At 40.3% G+C, this 22,887-nt stretch overlaps 2 protein-coding genes across 2 annotated transcripts; both read right to left on the reverse strand.

The window, feature by feature from the left end:
• Positions 1-7,337: 7,337 nt before the first annotated feature.
• On the reverse strand, positions 7,338-7,880 carry LOC112088465. Its single transcript, XM_024158749.1, has one exon. The coding sequence runs from the start codon at positions 7,878-7,880 to the stop codon at positions 7,338-7,340; it is 543 nt and encodes a 180-aa protein (XP_024014517.1).
• Positions 7,881-8,512: 632 nt separating this feature from the next.
• Positions 8,513-9,695, reverse strand: LOC112088466 (glutathione S-transferase T3-like). The gene is made up of 3 exons (XM_024158750.1): positions 9,692-9,695; positions 8,905-9,575; positions 8,513-8,560 (listed from the first exon to the last, which is right to left on the reverse strand). Exons 1-3 carry the CDS (start codon positions 9,693-9,695, stop codon positions 8,513-8,515), a joined length of 723 nt encoding a protein of 240 aa, XP_024014518.1.
• Positions 9,696-22,887: the final 13,192 nt, after the last annotated feature.

The following is a 22,887-nucleotide window of genomic DNA, read 5'->3' on the forward strand; positions in this document are numbered from 1 at the left end:
CATGTATATTAACCTGGACCAGGTAATGTTCGATAAATAAGCTGCATTTTCCAACAAGAAAGGGGTTCTATTTGCTCTTCTTGACTCATATTATCCTCTACATACTTGTGAGCACGAAGATCATATTCTTGAGACTGATCTTTTATTCTTTCCAAGACACCTGTCTTATTTCTGACCTCACTCTGGTTAACTCCACAGCGGTATTCAAATCCTGGAGTCTTTCCATCCTCAAAATTTTACTTTTTTCTTTTCCAGTACTAAAAGTCCACCTTCAAAGGCCTATTGTGGATCCAACCTTTCTTAAGGATCAAACCAGCCAACTTCTTTTGTTCATTTTTTTTATCACTCTTTATTTTCTTTGATTCACTACTTTGCAGTCTTTAAAAAAAAAATGTTTTCTGACTAGGGCGTCAAAGGGCAATCAGAAAACACTTCACCATTTTGTTTTCTGGGTCTTCATGTCATCTTTTTTGTTTTGTAAGAGATTTTCCCCTAAGAGGACTAAAAATCTCCTAAACAATTTGAAGTTAGAAGGAGGGAAGGCAAAACTTTCCACAAACAAAAACTCTCATAAGTCAGAAAACTAGTTCCAATAGCAACCCTAATATGAGGGAAAAAACCCAAAAGAAAGAAGGTGAGTGATAACACCATATTTTGACCACTTTTATGGATCGTTTTGAAATACTTTTTCTATGTTTTTAATTGCTTTTAAGTACTTTTATTACGTTTTTCTAGTATTTGTAGTTCGAAAACTCTTTTCAGGTAACTTTGGGAAAAGCTTAACAAAATGGATAGAAAACCAGATTTCAGCTCAGAGTCAAACCGTCAGAAGTTCACCCCCGATTGAAGGCCTTCTCACCGTCTGATCCAGCTCAAATTTTGAGATCTTAAAGATGGAAGTATCAGCTTTCCAGCACACTTTACAGCTTGGCAATCCAACGGTTCAAACAAAAGATACGCGAAGAGCAAGATGTCCCGTAAACCAGCCGGCAAGCGTTTCCATCCGCGGCCAACAGACCAATCCCCGCGGTCACAACCACCGCGACCGCGGCCAGCCACCCATTTCCCGTGGTCGCGCACATCCCGACCGCGGCCAGCTAACTCCAACTTTGAAGGCCCATTTCTGAAGCCCGTATCATTTTCCCAGCCTCAATTCTGGAACCCTAGACACCAGAGAGTATTGGAGACTATAAATACATGTCATTTAGGTCGATTTTGAGAGAGGAAGAAGAGAGACGAAATACTTTACAGAAATTTTACTTTAAGCTTTGTTTTAGGTTTTAGGGAGAGAGAGATCTGTCTCTTGAACCCTTGTTCTTTCTTTTTCAATTTCGGTTTCTATTCTACTTTTTAATACTATGTTTTTTATTTCGTTTATTATGTCTGAGTAGTTTTATTGTTGGGTCTAAGGGATTTTCGATGAGGATTTATATGTTCAGTGAGGATTCCATGAGCTTTTGAGCCGAATCTTAGAACTTTTTCTTCTGAATTCGTTTTTACTGCATGAGAGTAGCGTCATGAACTACAATCTGATCCAGATGCTTGGTGACACGAAAGTGTTCATCCGGTGTCAGATCTAGTTTGGGAGAGCAAAACAAACATAGGAGTGGAAACCTACCTATGGGCAATTTGTGAATGCTGACGAGTCTTAAACATAATGCATCTCTTCTTTTCCAGGGCCAGAGTGGAAACCTACTGGTCAGGGTTGAAAGAGATAGTTGTCTATGATCACGACAGTGGCGTATTCATACGTCCGTGACTCCAGTTCGAAAAGTTTAAGCTAAGATCTTATCAAATTTACTCTCTAGCAATGTTTTGAATCGTTCATACCCCTGAGAAAACTTCCCTGAACCCCAGCGCTTTCTTTCTTATAGATTTACACCGTTTTATTTCAAGCTTTAGTTCACTCTTTTCATTCCCTTTCAATCGCTTTTATTAAAGCAATTAGGTTTAGCCGTTTTTCTCGTTTTTACCCATTTTCGTTAAGTTTAGTTATTAGGTCATTTTAATTCCCGTATTTTCTCTTTAAGATTCGTTTTTACATTTTAACACACCACCAAAACCCTCGCAAAACCCCCTGGTTCTAGACTTCCTTACTTTATATTTCTTTCGAAGGCTTTGCAGGAAAGATCCTCCTTCCCTGTGGATTCGATCTCTAAGTACTACAATCGATCAGCTGTGCACTTGCGGCTATTGATTTCATTTAGGGTAAAAGTTGACACCCTCGACACACACCACATCAAGTTTTTGGCGCCGTTGCCGGGGAAGGCACTCGTTTTCTTTTCCGCAAAAACCTAACAAAGGTTGGTAAATCGACTCTAGAACCCCTTTTTCTGCATATTTCCATTTTTTGGTTATTTTGTTTCCATTTCAGAAGATATGGATCCTATAAATCGAAATTCACACTATGAGGAAGGTTTTTACAACACTCCTCAAGCCAGACACAGAGAGAAGCAGTACTTACGCGATCTCTACGAAGAAATTTTGAACCGAAGACTACAGAATGTTCCAGAACGAGCCCTACGTACCTCCAATGGCAAACCCTAGACATCATGTTCGTCGTCTGCCTCACCAAGATGAAAACGTCCAGCTCAGTCATCGATTGAGTCGACTAGAGACGGTGGTCATGCACTTAATCGCCGCTCAAGCAACATCAAGAGCCGTCCTTCACGAGACAATTGACAACATGTCAACTCACTTTAACAACAAGCTTGAAGATCTTTCTGCTCAAGTTAAAACCATCGAGACTCAAGCAAAAAAAGATGCTGAGACTATCAAGGAGAGGATGGAAGCAGTCGAAGGACGAGTTGGAGAGAATGAAGTTAGTATTCGCAAAGCCAGTGGAAACATCCGCACCTTAGAGGTCAAGTTCGATGAATCAGAAGAAACTATTAGCGACCATAACAACCAAACCTACTCCTACGTGGAAGAGATTTGGGATGGAGTACACAAGGTTCAAGACAAAGCAGAGGAAATCGACTCAACCGTGGACAAAGTAGTCTATGCCCTTGATGAAGTCGAAGAGAAGGTCGAAAAGCTTATGCAAGGACGTGAAACGAATGGTTCGACGCTTCCCATCAAAGATCTTGACCTAAAAGAAGAGGAAACAGAGTTGGAAGATCCAGAAATCAGTTTAGATGGCAAAAGAGAAGATGAAACAGCTGAACCATCTCAGAGTCTCTCTCCCGCGGTCGCAACTCCTGCGACCGCGGCCAACAACCCTCCAGCTGCGGTCGTGAGCCTCCTACCCGCGGCAAAACACTCCCCACCCGCGGTCGTGCAGCCTCCACCCGCGGCAAATAGTCGGTCAGATTCGTTTCAGCCTTTTTCTATTCTTACAGGTCAATGTTCATTTGATACATCTGCTGGGACGGTCAAAACTCCTTTTCATGAGCAAACAGTGTACGCCATCAACTCCAAAACATCTCAAGAAGAAAATGAGGTACTTCCCTGCAACATAGTTTTAGCATATAAGGATGAATATGAAGGGCAATACCTCGAAGATGAAGACTATCGTCTGTTCATAGATGGAGGCAATCTAGACAAAATGATGGAATTAGGAGCACCAATCTCCAGGGAAAGACTCATTGAATTCAACAAGTTTGTGAAATCGATCCCTCTTTACACAGGTTTCGATGATATATGGCATCTTGGTTGTTTGCAAGTTTTCTTTAGGTACAGCAAGGAGACAATGGAGGATATCAGAACCTATTTTGGGAGGGCCAGACGTCTGAATTTTCCCAGAACATCATCTGATGCTGCAATCTATTCAATCCACCTTCAAAAGCCTGAAGACTGCTGCCACTACACCAACAAAATCAGCAAAGAAAAGCTCGACGAATTCAATGATGTAGTCCGAAATTTGCTTGAAAGAATCACCTTTGCCAGAGCTTGCAAGGACTTCATGATAGGCCATTATTTCTGTGAGAGCAAGGAATCAATCCCTGAGATAGAAGACTTGTTCAATCATGCCAGAAGAGGTAAACCTGTTCGAACACTTCACAAAATCGAAGGTGTAGGTCAGTTTCTTATCTCTTGTTCTATTAGAGGAGAAATGTTTAAAAACGTGCTTTGTGATTCTGGAGCTGGTCTTAACATGATGTCCAAGGCAATTTCTTTGAGACTTGGCATTAAACACCTGCCCAGGACTAGAGAAAAGATTAGTCTAGCTGATGATTCCAATGCAACACCTCAAGGAATAGCTCATGAAATTCCTTTGAGAATAGGAGATTGCATAGTGCCTGTCGACTTCTACATTGTCGAGACGCGAGATGCAATATATCCAGTGATTCTCGGATGGTCTTTTCTAGCAACTTCCGGAGCTATAATGGACTGGCCAAACCGGAGGATTTCATTTGCTAATATCGACAAAGATGTCTTCACAGAAGCTGTCCCATACAACAGCAAAGCACGAAAACGTTATGCAACAGAAGAATTTGAAGAAGAACTTTGGAGTGACAAAGAACCTGCTAGGCAAAGCAAGGAGATGTCGAAAAAGACTTGTCTCAGGACAATGTCTTCTTCATTGGATTAAGCTACGTCCAACACCAAAAGTCGAGCTAAACGACTTAAAACAGAAGTGCTTAATGGGAGGCAACCCATTTAGGTATTGTTTTCTTTAGGATTTTTCTAACTTTTTCTATTGATCTTTTTCTTTTTCTTAATTTCAGGTGTTTCTTATAAAACAAAAAAAAACAAAATATAAAAATAAAAAAATCAGAAAAACCAAAAAGAAGGATGGTCCCTGACTGCTCGGCCCAGCAGAAACCAAGGAGAAGCAGGAACATGCTGTGATATAAGCCCCCGTGGTCGCAGATGTTCTGACTGCGGGAAACGCATAATCGACCGCGGCCGCGTCTTTCTGACCGTGGCCGAGCACCGGTTCGCTGCGGTTGCGTGGCTCCTGACCGCGGCAAATGGTCGTTGAGATCAAACCCGACCCCAAACCACCCACTTCACCTCATTCCACCTCACCAATCCCCACTCCACCTCATTCATCACTTCCCACCACCTTCGTCACCACCTATCACCTTCCCAAACCTCTTCGAATGAATCCGGTTCATCTCCACCAGCATCCCGGATCCAGGTAAGTTCTCTTTGGCCAAAAGGTATTTCTTTTTCAAAAAAAAAAAAAAATCCGAAAATAAGAAAAGAAAGGAAATAAAAGCCTTAGAGAGTCTAGAGAGGTCGAATTTTAAGTCCCAAGGCAACTGTAGTTCGATTTTATGGAGTTTTGGAGATCATTTTCTGATTCTCGGAAAGAATCTAAGTCTGGGGGAATAGCTGTTTACAACAAAGGAGGAAGCATTATGCAACAACATTTGGCAAGAAGAAGTGACTGAAAATTGCGGTCATCAACAGGTCCTTATCTCTCTTGCGGTTTTGCATATTATCTTGCATCCTCCAGATTCATCAGGTAACCCAAAATACTTAATTCCACCACTTAAACAGCCTTTTAATGCCAAACGCCGTCTACCTTGGATGATGTCTTTAATGAGAACTCACTATTGAACTAATGAATGAAGAGAGCTAGTTGACTGGAATCAAGATTTAGATTGTTTAAGTTTTGCATGACGGAAAAAGTGGACTAATATCTTTTGTGTATTGGTGAGAATTTCTAGACTAAGTTGTGGATTGATGCACGATCTTTGGTCCTAGTTTAGGAGTTCATGTCTCTGAGATTTGTGCATTTCCTATTTTTGTTTTCACTTAACCAGTTTAGGCTTTTGTTTTGTTTGAGGACAAACAAAGGTTTAAGTCTGGGGGAGTTGATAACACCGTATTTTGACCACTTTTATGGATCGTTTTGAAATACTTTTTCTATGTTTTTAGATTCTTTTAAGTACTTTTATTACGTTTTTCTAGTATTTGTAGTTCCAAGACTCTTTTCAGGTAACTTTGGGAAAAGCTTGACAAAATGGATAGAAAACCAGATTTCAGCTCAGAGTCAAACCGTCAGAAGTTCACACCCGATTGAAGGCCTTCTCACCGTCTGATCCAGCTCAAATTTGGAGATCATAAAGATGGAAGTATCAGCTTTCCAGCACACTTTACAGCTTGGCAATCCAATGGTTCAATCAAAAGATACACGAAGAACAAGATGTCCCGTAAACCAGACGGCAAGCGTTTCCACCCGCGGGCAACAAACCAATCCCCGCGGTCACAACCACCGCGACCGCGGCCAGCCACCCATTTCCCGCGGTCCCGCCCATCCCGACCGTGGCCAGCTAACTCCGACTTTGAAGGCCCATTTCTGAAGCCCGTATCATTTTTGCAGCCTCAATTCCGGAACCCTAGACACCAGAGAGTATTGTAGACTATAAATACATGTCATTTAGGTCGATTTTGAGAGAGGAAGAAGAGAGACAAAATACTTTACAGAAATTTTACTTTAAGCTTTGTTTTTAGGTTTTAGGAAGAGAGAGATCTGTCTCTTGAACCCTTGTTCTTTCTTTTTCAATTTCGGTTTCTATTATACTTTTTAATACTATGTTTTTGATTTCGTTTATTATGTCTGAGTAGTTTTATTATTGGGTCTAATAACAGGTCCAATAGTGAACCTCACCATGGGGTTCATCCGAATTTTAAAATAATATTTTTGGTTTGTATTGTGTGGGACGAACTTCGGGTAAAATTAGGGGTCCAGTAGTGAACCCCATTTCAGGGTTCATCCCGAATTAAAAATATTAATTTTTTTATTTTTTATTTTTAACACAATTATTATAATTAAAAAAATAATTCATTACCCATAATCTTAAAAGATACAATATAAAAAACACAAAATAATACAAGAAAATTAAAAACATACAATATTTATAATATAAAAATAGTTAACCAAGTTTATTCCAGATATTTTCGATTAAATCCGCTTTCAGTCGTTCATGTATCTGTCTGTCACGGAGTTCGTTTCGTTTTGCCATCATCAAATTTGAGACATTTGTAGGCATACGTGTAGAATACGTCCTATCCACATGCGAATTGCTGCTTCCATCTTCTTGTTGGAATTGTTCAATATTGGCTAGAGTGTAGCTATATCGTTCGTTTTTTACTATCATATTGTGTAATATGATAGAAACCCGCATAATCTTCCCAATTTTTTCTTTATCCCAAAAAAGAGCGGGATTTTTTATAATTGCGAATCTAGCTTGCAGCACGCCAAAAGCCCGCTCCACATCTTTTCGGACGGATTCTTGTTTAGTTGCAAATTTGCTATTTTTTTCTCCTTCAAGAAGATGAATTGATTGTATAAATGTAGCCCATTTCGGATAAATGCCGTCTGTGAGATAATATGACAAACGATACTCGTTACCGTTTACCCAGTATCTCACTTTTGGAGCTCAACCTTGCAAGATGTCATCAAAAACTGGTGATCGATCAAGAACGTTAACATCATTTAATGTACCTGGAGGTCCAAAAATGCGTGCCATATCCAAAGATCTTGTGATGTTACTGCCTCTAAAACGAAAGTCAAATTTTCCTGATCCGCGTGTATATTGACCTCTCCATGCGGTTGGGCAATTCTTCCACTCCCAATGCATACAATCGATGCTTCCAATCATCCCGGGAAATCCCCGTTCCTCTCCTTGGTTTAGTAAGCGTTCAAGATTATCAGGGGTAAGTCTTCTTAGATACTCATCTCCAAATAAGGATATTATTTCCTCAGTGAAATTCCTAAAGCATAACAATGCTGTACTAGTTCCGAGCCGGAGATATTCGTCAACTGCATCAGCTGCTGTACCATATGCCATCATACGAATTGCCGCCGTACACTTTTGTAGAGCAGACAGACCTAATCTCCCGATAGCATTTCTTCTTTGTTGAAAATACGGAACTTCATAGGAGAGGCGGTGAACAATACGCAGAAACAAATCCTTGTTCATTCTAAAACGGCGTCATAATGTATGTGGCGGATAGGTTGCTTCGTCGCTGAAATAATCGTTCCATAAGCAGTTGTGACCCTCTTCCCGCTGTCTCTCAATGAATGCTTTTTTTTTTTCTTTTTTTTTCTTCATGTTGATTAACTATAGAATAAAACATATCCTCAAACTTCTGATCAAATGCATCATCAAATGCATCATCTAATGCATCATCAGCTTTATCATCAAATCCATTGCTTGAAGAAGCTGCCATTTTTGTGTTTTAGAGTGTGAGATAAGAGATAAAGTGATGAAAAGTTGGTGAAAAGAAATGAGGTTTAAGAGGTTTGTGTTTGAAAAAAGTAGTGGCGGTTTGATACCAAGATGAGAAAGTAAACACTTTGATACGAAGATAAGAAATAGACTTCGATTGCAAGATGAGAAAGTAAAACACTTTGATACCAAGATGAGATAGAATGAAGTTTACAAGTATGAATAACATATGGTCTGCCCTCTGTCATATAAATACACGGAATAAGTTCAAAGATGTGGCCAAATGATAGTTCGAACATATGGTCTGCATTACAACATAAATATGCGGTTAGAAAACGAGGAAGACAAAAGCTATATGGCCCCTCCAATATTGGCGCATGTGGTCACGGATCAATAACCGACATGAAGTGGCCAAATTGATCTGACACTACCTGCAAAAAATAAAAGCAAGGAGAGTTAGAGATATAATCCTGTGACAGCCATTGAATGACAAAGCAACACATAGTTCTAAACCCTAAACTCAATAGTTTAACAAAGTTAATAGACACCAAAAGTTGAACAAAGTACCAAAACTGAACCCAAAGTTCATAAAGAAATGTGTAACAAAGTTCATACATATAGAACCCGATGGCCCATAGCAAATAAAAGTTCTTAAACTAAATATCATACAACCGGATTAAGCAATAACATTGAAAAAAGACTAACACAAAGCAAATATCAGAGAGCCTAAACCCTAAAGATCATACATCGCACAAATTAGCTTGTTTTTTAATGCCATTTCAATCTCAGTGAGTGGTTCAGTCTTAGCCAAAATAGTCTCAAGAATCCTCTTGTCCCTAATCTTGTCTTTCAACTCTAGGTCTTTTTGTTTCATTTCCCACATGGAACTAAACTCCTTCATGTCCTTGTTCTCGGGTTTAACACGTGATGACTTCTTTGCAGCCTTGACTCCAGGTGGACGAACCTCGACAACTTCTTCATTCTCGCTTGTAGGTATGGAAGTTGATGACTGAGCCGAGTCATCAACCTTTCTTCTTTTGGTCGACGCACCATCCTGGACTTTGCTACTTGTGCACCATTTCTGGTCAAACCTCAACTCTCTCCAGGCATGTTCCAAAGCAAACTTGATAGAGTAGTCATTGAAGAAGATCTCATGCGCAAGCTTCATAACGTCGTTTTCATTCTGACCGCTTCTTTTCTCCTTCTGCGCAGCCGCGTATGATCCCACGAATTTACATACCTGGTCATTGATCCTACCCCACCTTTGTTTACTTTGAGGCCACTCCCTCCTTGACATTCCAACTATATCCTCGCTGTTGTTGTAATACAACTGAATACGCTTCCAGAAAGCACCAGCTCGCTGTTCGTTGCTCACAATCGGGTCCTTACTGGTGTTGAGCCACGCACTGATGAGGGCGAGGTCTTCCTTCGGGGCCAGACTTTCCTCTTCATTCCACCATCAGTAGGATCATCAGATCCTTGTGTAAATCTCAGATGATCCTATTTCTATGGACGGCGAGTAACAGTCAGGGTTTAACTGACTGGTTAGTAGGTTTACAAACCCATCGGACTGTGTAAAAGAGGTCTGAGAAGCCATAAAGACTGGAACGAGTGGAAAAAGTTAAAAGAGTAGTTAAAGGAGGAGAAGAGGACTGTGACTTAAAGAGAAAACAAGGGTTTAGAAAGAGAGAAGAGAGTTGAAGATAATGGAACCCGAGAAGAAACTGAACAGAGAAACGAGAGATAAAGAGAATGGAACCCGAGAAGAAAGTGAAAGATAGTGAATGAGTTTAGTGGTTTTTAATTTATGGTTGAGTGTCTTTTAAATTATGGTTGACAGTCTTTTCATGGTCTTTATGGCTAAGTGTCTTTTATGTTAAAAAAAAAATAGTAGTTGGAAGTCTTTTAATTTGAGTTTTCAAGTTAACGTAAAAGTTGTAAACATTTGCGAACAGGTTTTAACAACCATTTAAAACACTACCTAAACCTATCATGTCATATCAAGCATTGATAAACAATAACAGTCATAAAGCTAACTAAAACAACCTAGCCAGTTACCTAACGCATTTAACACAAACAAAGTTCCAGTTACCAAATATTCAAGTTAGAAAAGAATTGACCTTTACTGGATGAGCCATATGCGTCCACTATCATTTCTGTTACATCGCCCGAATAAATACGTCAAAGACATCTTCACTATTCAGATACAATTTAAAGAGCAAAACAGTATAAGCCGAGTTCTTACCTCACACCTATAATCCTATTGAACCGAGCCCATACTCGTAAAAGAAAACAGAATACATCAACCTTTTACCTCGTGACTGTTTAGCAACAAATCATCGAACAAGTCATTACTTAAAGGAATAGTCTTCATTAATAAAATAAAGGGGAAACATTACAAACGAGATGAAACAACACAAGCAACCAAGGCGAGATAGAAAAAAAAGGGGAAAAAATCAAAGGACAAGGAAAGAAAAGTGCAATAACAACGAAAATGAGAAGAGACGATCTACTCCTTAGGCTGGGTACCATCCTTGAGGTCTTTTTGATTATCAGCCTCGTCGTGATCTGAGCCGCCACTCGGAGTCTCAGGAAACGGTGGTGGCAAGTCACCTTCCTCAAGATCAGTGAGGCTGAGGTTTTCAAGCCTCAACTCGCATTCACGTTGAGTCGCTTCTAGCTTGTTCCTCAATTCAGCCTCCATCATGCACTCCAGAGTACCTCGAGCCTGAACAAGATCAAGTCTCACCTTCTCGATTGCCTCCTGCTCAGCGACGTAAGTCCTTAGCTGATCGATGTAACCTGAGAACTTGGCCTCCGCATCCATCCAGATTCGAGTGGTCTCAGCTTCAATTTTCTCCTTGGCATGTCGCTTCACACGAGAAACCTCGGTGGCAATTAACTTCTCAGCTTGGATCTTCGCCTCGTTAACCAATTGAAGATTCTTGATCATGTCTTGATTCTCCAACTTCATCTCCTCGATCTTCTCGGTCAGTTCCTTCACACCCACATCCAACTACACCGCCCGTTGCTTTATGGTTGGCCAGTTATCTTTGGAAACTTTTCGCTGAGCGAGCGTGGCATTGCGTTCAGCAACAGCTTTTTGGCCAGCAGTCTGGGCATTCTGCAACTTCATAGCAGCGACTCGAAGCATGCGAGTATTCTGGCCCCTCACGCGATTGCAACTCGCGATGAACTAGGCAAGACAAAGGAAAACTTTGAAGATCAAGCTCGCAAACAACCGAATCAGAACACAAATTCTAACTTAAGATTTTCACTGTACCTTGAAAGCAAAGCACGCCATGTCCTTGAAGACCCCATCTTCGCTAGCGGGAACCTCGGCAGTTGATCCCCTTATCAGCCCGATGAGCTCGGCGCATTTGTTGATTTTGTTGAAAAAAGGCTCTCCCGACTTTGGGTATTCAAACAAAAAACTCTAGTCGATCTCCTTGACCTTATCGCTGTCGGAGGGAGCGATCTTCGCCCTTTTTCTGGCTTCATCGCGATTGACTTGATCACCATCATCCGCCACTTCAGCAGATCACCTTTTCCTCTTTCCTTTCGCCTTGGCTTTGGCGGCTTTATTCTCTACCTGCTGCGCAAGGCGAGCAGCTTCGGCTTCTTCTTTTTCCTTCTTCTTGTTTTCTTTCTTCTTCTGTTTCTTCTCTTCTCTCCTCGCCGACCTCGTAGCCTCATCAATCTCCTCGCTAGTCTGGCGAGCATCCCCTTGATTATCCGTTTCGATCTCAGCGTTGCGTTCTGAAACGTGAGCCTCATCCTCGCCTTCGATGATCACAGCGAGATTCTCATCGCTTTGAAAAACGACTTCCTCAATTTCCTGAGCCACTGTTGTTTGGTCCAAACGTTCTGGTAGAGAGGCAGACGGCTATTGGTTTTTGCGGTTAGCCTTGATACTTGCAGCGAGGCTGGGTGCGTTAACCTGAACTGGAGCCATTTCTATCGATCTCCCTGTATGGCGATTTTCTTTTCTCCAGCTAGCTACCAAATGATTATTATATCGACGTAAAAAGATTTAAGAGGAAACATTGACAGCAATATACCCACCGTTTGTATGCGGGTGATAGCGGCTTGAACTTTCTGGTGATGTATATCAGGCCAGTTCTGAATCCCGAAAGATATAAGCTTTTCGAGGTCCTCAAAATAATTCTCTGTGTACGCGCCGAGATTAAGATTCCGATCTACAAAAAAATGTGAATTGTTAGAAGTAGGAAATGAAGATAAACAAAAGGTTTGATCGAACTGACGATCTACCAATGCTTCTGCTCCACTCGTTTCTAAAGTTTCTGGTCGTGTGGACAACTAATGCCTCGTTGACCTTTTCGTAGAAGAAGGAAGCCTCCCAATCAGGTGTCTTATTGACGGGGTAGATGAGAGAGCAATTCTTTTTAGCTTTGATCGTATAAGTGCCTGGAATCGATTTGTTTTTCTGAACAGTTATCATCTCCTCGAAGAAGCGCCAATCTATATTCACCCCGACCTCATCCCCAAAACGAGAGCCGCGACCATAAAACAAATTCCTGCTGGAAGGATCTACGAAAACGCAATACCCCGCCTATCGACATAGTCTATCAACAATCTCGGTAAAGGAATCCAAAGATGGCAGAGGCTGAACCAAGCCTCATAGAGTGTAACCCAGCCTTCCGGAGCTTTCCATGGACGATCTTCAGGCCCTGACGATCAAAGGGTAACATTATGAGGAAAGCTGAAAGCGGTCTGTATTTGATTCAAACGCTCGACCGTCATCCGAGATAGGATCTTCACCAAACGATTTTCAATCTCCCCTTTTCGTTTGGAGCCTTTCTTGCGAGGTTCACTTTGTTTGTCTTCCTCCTCCTTGCTACTCTCGTTGACCTCATCCTCGATTTGTGCCACGACATCGTTCTCGCGTGGATCTCTTTTGAGATCAACCACTTGAGGATTCGAACCCTCACCTCGCGAAGATGAACCATCAGGGCAAACTCAATCGGCTAACTCGACCAACAGTGACGTTTCTCGATCTGATTGATATTCAAACCTCGAAGACACTTCAGGAGAGGAATTCCCACTCTCTGAAACCTCCCTTCCAGACTGAGAGCCAGACACTAAGCTCGAGTGTCCCCCCAAAGCCATTGTGCAATGTTAGATTGTAATCGAAAGAACACGATGATCGGAAAAATCAAACCGCAGAAAAGAAAGCGGAGACGGCGGAGAAGATGAAAGCTAGAGAGAGAAAGTAAGAAAAAATTCTAGAGAGAAGGGAGAGCGAAATTACCTTTTATAAACGGAGAAGAAAGTGAGAAGAAGAAAAGCTGTTTAGAATATATAAAGGAAAAAATGGCAGTTACCGAGGAGAGCAATCATCATTTGGACGCGTCCCATCAATTTAATAAAATCCGGATTCCACGCGCTACTCGGAAAATCGTGCCACGACGCGCGTCTCTTCACTTTACAAGCTAACGCCGACTCCTTGAAGCTGCACAAGCTACACAAGTGTCACCTCACTGCAGAACGATACGATGCTGACATCGATCAAAATAAACCTGTTAGGAAGTTGTCAACCTACAACGTCGAATATCGATGTAACATCTCCATCACCGGAGTGGGGGGGACAATTGTTGTAGGTGGGCTCAGCACAGCCCCCTTCCGTAATTTAGCTCGGCCGACAACCAATCCAATAAGGCCCAACAAGACCGAGGACCTTTAAGGGCCCATTTACCAAGTGAAACGAGGTCATTTTGTTCAGTGAGCTTCGCAGACATTGGAAGCAGCTCGCTACCACGATGCAAGATTAAGCAGCTCGCCACCGTGACGTTTAGAGAGACAATCGGTCAGGTCTACCTGTGTGACCATTCGACCTAGCATGACCGAAATATAACCTAATTTCACCACTATAAATAGCCCTGTAGCTTCATTTATTATGGGATCCGTAATCTAAAATAAACACTTAAAACTCATTACTCACAAACAATAAGATCATATCTCTTGCTTCGTTTAAAAGACCTCGCCAAATATAACATTATCGAGCTCGACTCTATTAATTAAGAATCTCCGAACTGCCACTCTTTAGTATTTACCGAATTATCCTTGTGTGCGTACACGAAACAACATCAACAATCTTCTTTAATTTTGAAAAAAACCTTGTATCTGATTTAAGTATCCGTTTGTAACTCCAATAATCTTTTTCAAAGTGATGATGAATTCATCAATGGTTCAAAAGAAATAAATATTAAAATAGTTAAAAATAAAAATTAAATCTAATTTAAATATATTTTTTTCTAAAATTACGATGAATACAATAAGGTGGGAACGATTGACTCACTATGACATTTATTCTCTTTTAACTATATTGTGACATATATTTCCTTTGTTTACCTCTTACTTAATGGACTTGGTTTATTGGATCAGGATTTACATGCTCATATATATATATATATATATATATATATATATATATTATTTTAAAATAATTATATTTTAAAATTGATAACAGATGTCTCGTATAGTTGGATTTTATATTATGTTTTCGTATAGTTGGATTTTAAATTAAGATTTCATATTCAAAATCAAATCAATGAAGTTAACATTAACTTACCAATCAAAAAACGAGTTTTTAGATTTCCACTTGTAAACTGAGTAAAACTGATCAATGACAGAAAGCTGTCGTCCAATGATCCAACAGGAAGTTCTTTTTCAACACGTTGGAGCCAAGTTTTCTTACATGAACAGTGAATCTTAACACCCTACAAAAGATAAAGGAGATTAGCTTTGAAACGAAAATAATGATCAAAATATTGTAGAAATGAAACGTAAGTGGTTCTGTTTTAGTACAAGTATACTTACAGTTTCATCAGCTAATATTAGCTCCAATGTTTCTCCAGATTGCGAAGTGTACTGTTTCCAGGAAAGCTCCAACTTTCACCTGGATTCTCTAGCTTGTCTTGTAAAGTTTGACGTCTTTAAGGAACGTGATTACTGTCGAAGAAACAATTTGATTTTTTTTTTCTGCTATGTGAGCGATCTGAGATTAATTCTCGTTGAGTGGTTGAGAAAATATTAGGCGATCTCTGATTTATATAGATTTTACTTTAGATATGTTTTCAGTGATAAGATTTGATGTGGAGATTTTCGTTTAGATCTGATGCGTAGAAAGTGGTAATTTATATTGATATATTTTTGTGAAAATTGTGAGAATATTCTAAGATGTAGCGATTTGTAATTTTCCATTTATTTTGATATTTTTTATAATTAATTGTAACTAGGATGCATGTGCGGGCATGATTGATGTTACAAATTTTTTTTATATATTTGATATTTATATGGATGATCATTAATATAAAATATATTTATTGTAATAACCACCATATATTAATATCCTGAATGGTTAGTCATCAGTACAGATGTTTGTTAAAACTTAAGTCTTTGGCGTTGAAAAATCTATCACTCAATCACATATAATATTTAGATTTTGATTGGTTTTCCCTTTACCTCACAAACGTTATATTAGCAGTGGATTGCCGTTTCTGGCATTTTACAATAATCACGTAAACCATTTTGTATTATTTTTTTTGTCAAATTAATTCAGATATTTTAAATTGTATAAGTTTATAAAATCCTTGTAATTCTTTTAATTTTAGTAAAATGTTAAGAATAGATAATAAAGTATAGGTAGTTTTTTAATACAAATAATAAATTAATAAATTAATAAATTTTGGTTCAATTTAGTCGTAATTATATTAATGTAAGTTTTTTATAACACATTTAATTTATTCTAGTGCGTCTAAGTGGTTTGCTCGCACATGCGTGCAGACCAACCATGTATCCGCTCTTAAGATCGGTGAAGAACCTTATAGAAAAAATATATAGTATAATGAATGTATTTCTATATGTATTCCATGTATTCTACATGCATCTATGTGTATTCCATGTATTCTGCATGCAAGTTTTTATATTAAAAAAAATTCACCAAAAATTGGAGAGAAACAATCAACTTACAACATAAAATATGGAAACTAACTTAATAAGATATAAATTGGTCAGTAGATAATTTTTCTAAGCAAATTTGTTTACCTTTTTTAGGTAGTTATCATAGATAATCAAATTTGAATATCTTTCAAAATAAATGCGAATAATAAAAATTGCAATCACATAATTTCTTTTCATATAATACTGAGTTATTTTGGCTGAAAAGTAGGAAACAATACAATGGGTATTTAAAATAATATTGAAGATACTATATGCGAGTAACTTGATTATTAATTGTTACAAATTTGTTTTTCAAATATTTATAATTTTCAAGCCGCAAGAAAAAGAAAAATAAAAGCACCTAGCTTTCATTTCAGCCAAAATAAAAAAACAAAACAGAAGCGCCTATTTTTAAACGAATTTGCGTGACTTTTCTCTACGATGACTGAGGAAGGGAGATAGCGGTGAATGGATTCGATGGAGTTAGTTCAGCAATCGAAGAATCTATGTGTGGTGATACTAAATACAGATCGCGAAAAGAAAAATTTTAGTCAAAACAGATCTGATACGGTTTTGAAGTGGGTATTAACGGTGACTGTGGAAGTGTGTCTTGGGTTTAATGACGCGGATCAAAAGGCAAAGAAAATCTTGACGACAGAAGGAAAGGCGGATCTCTGCAACGACAGAGCTTATTCTCGGAGGGATCTGCAGAAAATCAAAGCAGATTCCATTTGGGGACATTTCAGAAGGATAAAGGAAACCGGTTTAACCCCAGGCTTGATCTCCGGTGGGATAAAATTAAAACAGGAAGATCGGAGGAATCAGAGGAGAATCCGTAAAAGCTGTGATGTAATCTTAAAGAAAGAGGAGTATCAATTATTAATCAATGACAGGCTAAAACAAGGAAAGCGGGAGCACTACTTAACAGAGGCGAAGAGAAGCGTTCCTCACAACTACTCTCAAATCTCAATTATCCATCTCTTATCTTCACTTTTGCGGTCTATTTTTGGTTGTCAAAACGCGATGTCTCAGAGTACGGTGCTAAAACAATCGAAGAAGATTGCGGAGGCTCCGATCAAGCGGCTGAAAATCACGGTGCCTAAGTTTGACAACAGGAGCCTCATCGAAGGTTATTCACGCACTCTCATTGGCAGATGCATGAACCCTCAGATGCAGGATATGAAAGCTCTCTTGTATATGCTTCCGAGAATCTGGAAACTGGAAGATCGAGTTGCTGGAGCGGACCTTGGCATGGGTAAATTCCAGTTTGATTTCAAAAAGGAGGAAGACATCAAGGAGGTGATGAAGATGGAGCCCTTTCATTTCGATTACTGGATGATGTCTCTGGTTCGGTGGAGCCCGGTGGTCGATCCTCAATATCCGTGGGCGATCAAGTTTTGGGTTAAAGTGATGGGAGTTCCACTTCATTACTGGGCGGATGTAACATTCGAGAGTATTGGCAAGGCTCTCAGAAAAGTGGAAGCCGTCAATCTGGATGAGGCGAAGATACAGGTTACAATTGACGGCTTCAAACCACTAGTTCTCAAAACGACGGTTGAATTTGATGGGCGGTGAGGAGACAACGGTTTATTTACGGTACGAACGTCTGTTTGGTTTCTGTAAGATTTGTCAGAGCCTATGTCATGAATCTCAACGTTGCCCAACCCGGATCGGAATGGAGGACCGCTGGAGTCGAGAAGAATATTCTGATGAACCGGCGAATGGTCAGGGACCAATGTCTTACAAGGCAGCTGCAAAATATGGAGGAAATGGGGAAAAGAGGTGCTGAAAAAAAATGGAGGAGGTACTGATAGCAAACAGTACAAAGGGAGATCAGAGAGGAAATATGGTGAAGGCTCTTCGCGAACCAACAGACCATCGAACCATCTTCCTCCGAAGGAACACCACAAGAGGCGGATGACGGAGGAGGAGAAAGACGACATTCCGGTGGCCACAGAAAACTTGATTCAGCGGAAAACATCAATTTCAGTCACGGAGAATGAGGATTCTGAACCAGTTCAGGCATCTCAGGTGATCAAAGGGAGCGATGGAAAGCATTTGAAGCCAGGATTGGAGGTTGGTTTGGATATACAAGGCACGAAGGAAAAAACAGTGAGGAAAAGCTTGTCATTTGTGGATGATGACTTGCTAAGCCTCGGGTCTCAAGATAAAGGTCATACTGACATGGATGTTATGCGAGTTTGATGTGTGTCGTGTTGTGGATGATGACTTGCTAAGCCTAATTGCTTAAATGAAAATTGATTGAAAGAGTAAATAAACTAGACTAAAGCTTGAATGAAAATCTGTGTAAATCTATAAGAAAAGAGGCGCTGGGGTTCGGGGAAGTTTTCTCAGGGGTATGAACGATTCAAAACATTGCTAGAGAGTAAATTTGATAAGATCTTAGCTTAAACTTTTCGACATCTCCTTGCTTTGCCTAGCAGGTTCTTCGTCACTCCAAAGCTCTTCTTCAAATTCTTCTGTTGCAGAACGTTTTCCTGCTTTGCTGTTGTATGGGACAGCATCTGTGAAGACATCTTTGTCGATATTAGCAAATGAAATCCTCCGGTTTGGCCAGTCCATTATAGCTCCGGAAGTTGCTAGAAAAGACCATCCGAGTATCACTGGATATGTTGTGTCTCTCGTCTCGACAATGTAGAAGTCGACAGGCACGATGCAATCTCCTATTCTCAAAGGAATTTCATGAGCTATTCCTTGAGGCGTTGCATTGGAATCATCAGCTAGACTAATTTTTGCTCTAGTTCTGCGCAGGTGTTTAATACCAAGTCTCAAAGCAATTGCCTTGGACATCATGTTAAGACAAGCTCCAGAATCACAAAGCACGTTTTTGAAATATTTCTCCTCTAATAGAACAAGAGATGAGAAACTGACCTGTAGTCTTGACCTTATGGAGAATTCAAACTTGCCTTTCTCTGTAGGTGTTGGCTGGTGTTTCAAACGCAGAATAGGATTCGCAAAAGAAAGCTGCAGCGTCGTATTCAATGATTGAATCAATGTATGGCATCTTTATCTTGCTGCATATCGGGTCTTCTTGGATTGAAGAGTCAGCTGAATCTTCAACATATTCCCTTGCCATCATACAAGGTAATGATTCCTGCCAATCTGTTTCTTCATCTGAAACTTGGTTTTCTTCTTCCTGAGTTGCTTTTTTAGGTATTGGAGGTTGAAGTTGGGACAGAAGATGTATTATTTTTCTCTTAAATCCCGGAGGTGAATCTGAACGACCAACTCCCGCGGTCAGAGGCGTCGCGACCGCGGGAAAAGGAGCCTTGGACGCAGTCGGAACGCTCGGACCCGCGGCTCCGGATATAATTCGCTCATAGTCCGTTTCTTCCTTCTTGTACTTGACACGAACTTCTCCAGCTTCTTTATTTGGTAGACCAGCATCATATGAACTCATACCAGGGTGTTGTTGTGCATCTTCATCAGGATCTTTGGGAGATTTCTTAGAAAATCTCTCAATTTGCTCAATGTTGGGCATCTGTTCTATTCTTGCATCAATCTCCCGTGCTTTGAGCTCGAGTTTGTTCAGCCTGTGCTCGATCTCCTGCAACTCTTCGTCTGTCTTCTCTCTATACCAGGAGGCGGATTCTCTGACTTCTTTAATCTCCTGCTTCGATTCGACAATATCACTTGAGTTCTGTATGATGTTATACCCTTGTCTTGTCTGCTCTATTGCGACTTGATGGATCATCCCAGCTAGTGTTTGTGCGTTCTTGTTGGTTTGTTCTTCCAGAACTCGAACATGATTGGCCAGATCATCGAATTTTCTGTTGAACTCTTCAGAGATTGAATCAATTCTCTTGAGCAGGGTGTTTTCGGTGAGAATCTGTTGATCAAGGAACTGGTTATCATCCCTTCGAGGCGTCCCAAACGTTTGCTGATCCTCAAGTTGTCCTCTTGCTGATTAGGGTTCTGCGGTGGAGGATTATAGGCGTGTGGCTCGAAGTAGGTTGGAGGTGGACCATAAGGATCCTCTCGGCGTCGAACAGGCTCTCTGCGACGGTGGTATGGGTGGTTTGGCTGGCTGTATCGATCCATGTAGCTAAGATCTTGGGCTTGGTCTTCTTCTCTGCGCCTGGTGGCTTGAGGAGTGTTGTAGAAACCTTCCTCATAGCGTGGATTTCGATTTATAGGATCCATATCTTCTGAAATGGAAACAAAATAACCGAAAAATGGAAATATGCAGAAAAAGGGGTTCTAGAGTCGATTTACCAACCTTTCTTAGGGTTTTGCGGAAAAGAAAACGCGTGCCTTCCCCGGTAACGGCGCCAAAAACTTGATGTGTGTTGTGTTGAGGGTTGTCAAGTTTTACCCTAAATGAAATCAATAGCCGCAAGTGCACAGCTGATCGATTGTAGTACTTAGGGATCAAATCCACAGGGAAGGATGATCTTTCCTGCAAAAGCCTTCGAAAGAAATATAAAGTAAGGAAGTCTAGAACCACGCGAGTTTTGTGAGGGTTTTGGTGGTGTGTTTAAAACGTAAAAACGAATCCTAGAGAAAATACAAGAATTATAATGACCTAATAACTAAACTTAACGAAAACGGGTAAAAACGAGAAAAACGGTTAACCTAATTGCTTAAATGAAAATCGATTGAAAGAGTAAAGATACTAGACTAAAGCTTGAATGAAAATCGGTGTAAATCTATAAGAAAGAAAGCGCTGGGGTTCAGGGAAGTTTTCTCAGGGGTATGAACGATTCAAAACATTGCTAGAGAGTAAATTTGATAAGATCTTAGCTTAAACTTTTCGAACTGGAGTCATGGACGTATGAATACGCCACTGTCGTGATTATAGACAATTATCTCTCTCAACCCTGACCAGTAGGTTTCCACTCTGGCCCTGGAAAAGAAGAGATGCATTATGTTTAAGACTCGTCAGCATTCACAAATCGCCCATAGGTAGGTTTCCACTCCTATGTTTGTTTTGCTCTCCCAAACTAGATCTGACACCGGATGAACACCTTCGTGTCACCAAGCCTCTGGATCAGATTGTAGTTCATGACGCTACTCTCATGCAGTAAAAACGAATTCAGAAGAAAAAGTTCTAAGATTCGGCTCAAAAGCTCATGGAATCCTCACCGAACATATAAATCCCCATCGAAAAATCCCTTAATCCCAACAATAAAACTACTCAGACATGATGAACGAAATCAAATACATAGTATTAAACAGTAGAATAGAAACCGAAATTGAAAAAAAGAACAAGGGTTCAAGAGACAAATCTCTCTCTCCATAAAACTTAAAACTTAAAAAGTATTCTAAAACAATAAGAACATATGAGGGCATACGAATTAGGGTTCCTAAAACATGTATTTATTGTGCTCAAGCCATCTCTAGGGTCTAGGGATCCGGAATCAAGGCTGGGAAAATGATATGGGCTTCAGAAATGGGCCTTCGGAGTCGAAATTAGCTGGCCGCGGTCGGGATGTGCGTGACCGTGGGAAATGGGTGGCTGGCCGCGGTCGGGATGTGCGTGACTGCGGGGATTGGTCTGTTGGCTGCGGGTGGAAACGCTTGCCGGCTGGTTTACGGGACATCTTGCTCTTCGCGTATCTTTTGATTGAACCATTGGATTGCCAAGCTGTAAAGTGTGCTGGAAAGCTGATACTTCCATCTTTAAGATCTCCAAATTTGAGCTTGATCAGACGGTGAGAAGGCCTTCAATCGGAGGTGAACTTCTGACGGTTTGACTCTGAGCTGAAATCTGGTTTTCTATCCATTTTGTTAAGCTTTTCCCAAAGTTACCTGAAAAGAGTCTTGGAACTACAAATACTAGAAAAACGTAATAAAAGTACTTAAAAGCAATTAAAACATAGAGAAAGTATTTCAAAACAATCCATAAAAGTGGTCAAAATACGGTGTTATCAGAGTTCCAGGCGGGCAAGGAGAGAGTTCGGTATCAAATATGGAGGTCATAGCACAAGGAGATACTCGAGAAACTGGCGATGCAATAGTCGAATTTTTGCAACAGGTGAATGCAGGGATTGAACCGGGTGAGCTACAGCTCTGTATTGAGAATAATCTAGGTGAATTGGGATAAGAAGATGGCGAATTTTTTCAGGACCAAGACATGGAGACACAGACGATGGAGAAGCAAGGAAACCCACCGGCGAACACCGAGGCAGTGGAGCAGAATGAGATCGGTTCTCAGATGGCGGTACTAGAGGAAATCGCTAGGGATTTAGCTGACCCAGCTAAACCGGAACCCAAGAAAAGACAGAACAAAACCAATCTCCCTTACCTGGGTGGTGGTTCTAAAAAGAGAATGGTTCAAGCACTGGTCTCTCCGCGGAAGAAACAGGTTACCAAATCGACAAACCGCAATGGAGAAGGAGCACGTACGGCAGCTCCAAAAGCCCCTTCTTTTATGAAGAAGGAGTAAAAGTTTTAAATTTTATATGAGGATTTTAAGTTGGAATTGTCAGGGTCTAGGGAGTTATTGGACAATAAGTTATCTTAGAGAGGCTTGGAAGAAACACAGACCAGAGTTTTTGTTTCTTTCAGAAACTAAGAATGAATTTTCTTTTTTACAAAAATTTCAATTTCATTTTGGTTACAATATGTTGTATACGGTTAAACCGTCTGGTGCAAGTGGGGGACTTGCTTTATTTTATAATGATGACTTTGATGTTTCTATACTGTTTTCAAATAATCGGATTATTGATATTGAGGCTACTATTCTTGGGAAAAAAGTTTTCCTTTCATTCATTTATGGAGACCTGGTAGCAAAAATGCGAGATCAAGTTTGGGAAAGACTAACTCGTATAAG

This window comes from Eutrema salsugineum, unplaced genomic scaffold, assembly GCF_000478725.1.
Source record: "Eutrema salsugineum unplaced genomic scaffold, Eutsalg1_0 scaffold_14, whole genome shotgun sequence".
Lineage (NCBI taxonomy): Eukaryota > Viridiplantae > Streptophyta > Magnoliopsida > Brassicales > Brassicaceae > Eutrema > Eutrema salsugineum.